This window comes from Merops nubicus, unplaced genomic scaffold (assembly GCF_000691845.1).
Source record: "Merops nubicus isolate BGI_N331 unplaced genomic scaffold, ASM69184v1 scaffold5768, whole genome shotgun sequence".
Taxonomy (NCBI): domain Eukaryota; kingdom Metazoa; phylum Chordata; class Aves; order Coraciiformes; family Meropidae; genus Merops; species Merops nubicus.
In genome coordinates this window covers 15,446-19,550 of record NW_008626220.1, presented here as the reverse complement: position 1 = coordinate 19,550, position 4,105 = coordinate 15,446, and the positions used below count along the sequence as shown (strand labels likewise).

The following is a 4,105-nucleotide window of genomic DNA, read 5'->3' as shown; positions in this document are numbered from 1 at the left end:
CTGTAAAGTCTACAACTTATTCATAATACATTAAGGCAGATTCAGCAAAACAGGCTAGTAAAGCTTCATGCCCCATTAACCCATGTCAGAAGTATTCCACCACAACTGTATTTCATGAGGTATCACACCTGGCTAACAAAGTGATCACTTCAGATTTAACAGCAGCTTTGAACTGTCTGTGTAAGTATGAACATTTCCTGCCCATTCTCACCAGGCTAACTATAATTTCCTAGATAATTGTGCACTAAGACTGGGATGACCCTAAATTTGGTACTGTCTGGCTTGAGTAAGTGCTAATCTCAGAGGAGGCCACAGCTGCCCCCAAAGAGGGGACTCTGAGGTTAGTTCCTCCCAAAAGCCAGAAAAGCCAGGGATCAAATTAAAAAACAAAGCAGCAGCAAGGAAGCACAGCTCAGTGTGGGAATCTGAACCAGCCCAGGACTAACTCCAAGAGGTAATTCACTCTCCACTCCCTTTTAGAGCTTTAGTGTGTCAAGATTATTTCACTGCTGGGTCAGCAGCAACTGGTGGAAGGTTTAGTTTCTCCACATCCCCACTCTACCCTGAGCATCACCCACGCTTTAGATACATGGGTAGCACTAGGACAGATAGTAACTGCTCCTCTGACAGCTACTAATTTTTGTAGTTCTTGTGAAAGGCAGGTTACCCCCACAGAGACACAGCACTAGATGTAATTTGTGATTCATGAAGCAATTTCAACCCAACGTCTGTGCTGCCTGCAGCCAGATCCCTCAAATCTGAGGAGCTGGCAGCTAAACAAGCACACATGGAACAACCCAAAATCTGGTCAAGGTCCACACTTACCTGGCTTTGAGGGTAGTGATATAGAGGGCACGTTTGGTAGTGGTACTGTCTCAGGACCACTTATTTCCAGCAAGTTTTTGTCTAGTTCTTCTTGTTCTAGTTCCTCTAGTTCTGCCATGAGTTCATCCTAGGTTTTTAAAGGAGAAAAAAAAAAAGGAAGGAAGAAACTCTAGGTTACATCTATTAGCAAGTAGATTTAGCTAGTCATATTATTAAAGAAAATAGCTTAAATGCACAGGATCAGATCAAATTGAGGAGATGAGGAGTCTGACTTCACCTGAACTCCTGCACACTGTCTCTTGGAGGGGGAGGAGGGTGGGGAAAATAATTAAGAGGATCCAGACCATTCTCAGCATAAAGTCAGGGTCACAGCTGCTGTGTGCACTGGTAGGAACAGCCAGTAACAAGTTCTAGGAGATGTTATGTCCTGGTACTACACCTGGACACTGGCAATGTGCAGATCTTAAAAGAAAGACCTCATATGAGTCTGCATCCATGGAGGCATTTAAAAACAGTGTGGATGTGGTACTGAGGGACATGGTTTAGTGGTGACCTGCCAGTGCTGGGTTAATGTTGGGACTTGAGGAGCTTAAAGGCTCTTCTTCAACTTAAACAATTCCATGATTCCATGATATAAACAGAGACAAAATTAAAGCATACCTCATCAAATTCTTCCCCAAATCCTACTGGCTTTGAGATGGCTGTTGAAATCTCATCTGCCAGCTCTTGCTGTTCTGCAATGTCCTGCATTAATTCATCTACTTTATCAATATCCCTGCAGAAGAAAGGAAAGAGTTCAATATAATCAAGTACTCTCCCAGTCAACACTTCAGACTGTATTCCTTGGGCTTTGTAGAAATGCCACACCATGGTGACATTTACAAGGTCCTTTCCCAAAATATACTTTGCACGCAAGTCCGAATTTTATCCCCTCAGTCTCAACAGAATTAGGCAAATATTTTTCACTTTTCCCTAAGAGCTTAGCTGCCAGCAGTTATATACAGACTTCAGATGAAGGGGTTTTGTTCTGCTTCACTGATATTAACAATAATTTGCTCTATTCCCTGATCCAGCATTATTACATCTACAATATTTGCTTTTGGAACAAGTACAACGTTCCCGGAATGCAGTTTACCTTTCATTATTGCTACATACACAAACTCCACTGCACAGAAAGAAGTTTAAGTCTTCTCTTGAGGCTTAAAATTCTTGCTGCTACTCAGTGGGTCTGTAACTGGTGCCCCTTCCCATCTGCTTTAGGCTACACTGGTGCTAGCCTTCTCTTGGACAAAGGCAGTGGCCCTGTGCCATATGAAATGGTAGAAAGCCATTTTACACACTTGAGAAAGCATCAACACCTGCATAGTTCGTTCAAAATTAAAGTATATTTACTATTTCAGTTTAAGTTTGAGGCTTTTAAAAGAAGATTTTGCTACTCTAGCTCTACCTTTGGTTATGAAACACTCGGCATTTAGCAGATCAAAGACAGTACAAACTACAGGTCCTATGGAAAGATGCAGGAGGGAATAACTTACATGTTGTCATGTGCAGCTTTCATTGCTTTAGCAGCAAACCCCATATTCTTCAGCACTTCAGTGTTAGTGTTGGCATTCTCAAGGGCTTCCCTCTGAAATTCAATTGTTGATAACGTGCCATCTATCTGTGCCAGCTGCTTCTCGTACCTCTTCTTGCGCTTTAGGGCCTGAAGAGCAGCTGAGCAACAAAGAGAAGGGTTGGACTGGTGAGATTTATGCCCAAAACAACCACTGCCATTCACCATGTGCCGCTCAGTACAAAGAAATATCTAGCATGTTCTACTGTTTCTTGTCCACTTTTCTTCCTGGACAAACTCAGTAGCCTAAACTTTCTGTTGGACTCCTTCAACAAAAGTGTTTTAAGGTGGCCAGATGACTCCTGTCCATTGCCTGTCACATGAAGGATGCAAGCCAAGCAGCAACTCCAGGAGAGGTGGTCCAGTCCCTCCTAACACACCACAGACCAGAGACTACACTACAACAAAGAGCCAGCTTCAATAAGCAACGATCCACTTCAAGGCATCTTTGTTCACGTGAAGGGGCAGCTATTGGTGCAGCTCCTGTCAGATGAGGTGATGATGCTGTGGGTCCCCACTGAACAGATGAACTCCTCTGCAGCTAAGAGAAGCAGCTCATTCAAATAAAACACAGGATGGATATTTCCTCAGTTTTACTACTCAATGCTGTGAGATACACCTGCACATACATAGAAATGTGTATATGTAAACAAACTTTATGCATGTTTCACATTACTCCTGCTACAAGGCACTGTCCACAGAAGTCTCTGCTGATAGACCTGAGAAGAGATCCCATCACTGCAATTGGTTTGAGCAGTCTGCTGCTTGTAAATGCTCTGGCAGGAGGAGCCCACCCATGAGATCAGCAGGACAGAGCTCCACACCCAGCAGATCACCTGGTGTGGTGTGGGAGGACTGGTCCAACTTGCTACACAGCCAGGCTTCTCCAGCTCCTTCTGCAGTGCTCTGCTCTGCTCCACTCCACCCAGACAGGGAAGTGTCCAACAGATGACAACAGTCAACAGCCAGCTCTTCCTGAGACACCCCAGACACGAGGGGCACATCTGCTCCCAAAACACTGGCAGTGTCAACACAAACTGACAGTGAACACAAACTAGATTCACATGTAATCTTGCCTGGCTATGGCTACAAGTTTTGGCAGGAGCTGCAGTGTGGGGAAGACCCCCCAAGCACTGAGCACTGCCAGCTGACAAACACCAAGTATCCCATGGAGTAAGATGTGTGTACAGCTTCTCTTCATGGCCTTCCTACTTCCCCTCCTGACAGGACAGACTTGTGCAGTGCCTGACAGTGCTGGCCATATAACACACCCAGAGTACTTCAGCAGCTCTGCTCTGACACAAGCTGCTGTCCTAAGCAGCCTTACCCTTGGTTTCTGAACTCTGCCACATGCACACTCCATTTCCTCAGTGCTCTAACCTCTGGGAGTCACACAGCAGAAAACAGTTCACATGATACTGGAACAGCTCTCCTAAATAATTAATGTCCTGGACCTCCCAACACCTCAGTCACACATACCAGGAACAGTGGTAAATAAAGGATTTCCATCTTCAAATTTCAGCCTTTGCAGATTTTTTTTGGAGGCAAGAAGAGAACAAGAAGTAGGAAAACCTGACAGCAGACAGACAGGTTCCCTTATCTCCCCTAGGAGAGGGATGAATTGTGATGTGATGAGGATGTTCCTGAGACACACTCAGAGCAGCTCCT

General features: G+C 44.7%; 1 protein-coding gene across 1 annotated transcript; it reads right to left on the bottom strand.

The window, feature by feature from the left end:
* Positions 1-825: 825 nt before the first annotated feature.
* Positions 826-2,538, bottom strand: CHMP4B (charged multivesicular body protein 4B; the record flags this gene model as incomplete). The annotated part of the gene is made up of 3 exons (XM_008945916.1): positions 826-952; positions 1,486-1,600; positions 2,361-2,538. Coding segments are annotated over 3 exons (420 nt in total), but the record flags the coding sequence as incomplete, so codon positions are not given.
* Positions 2,539-4,105: the final 1,567 nt, after the last annotated feature.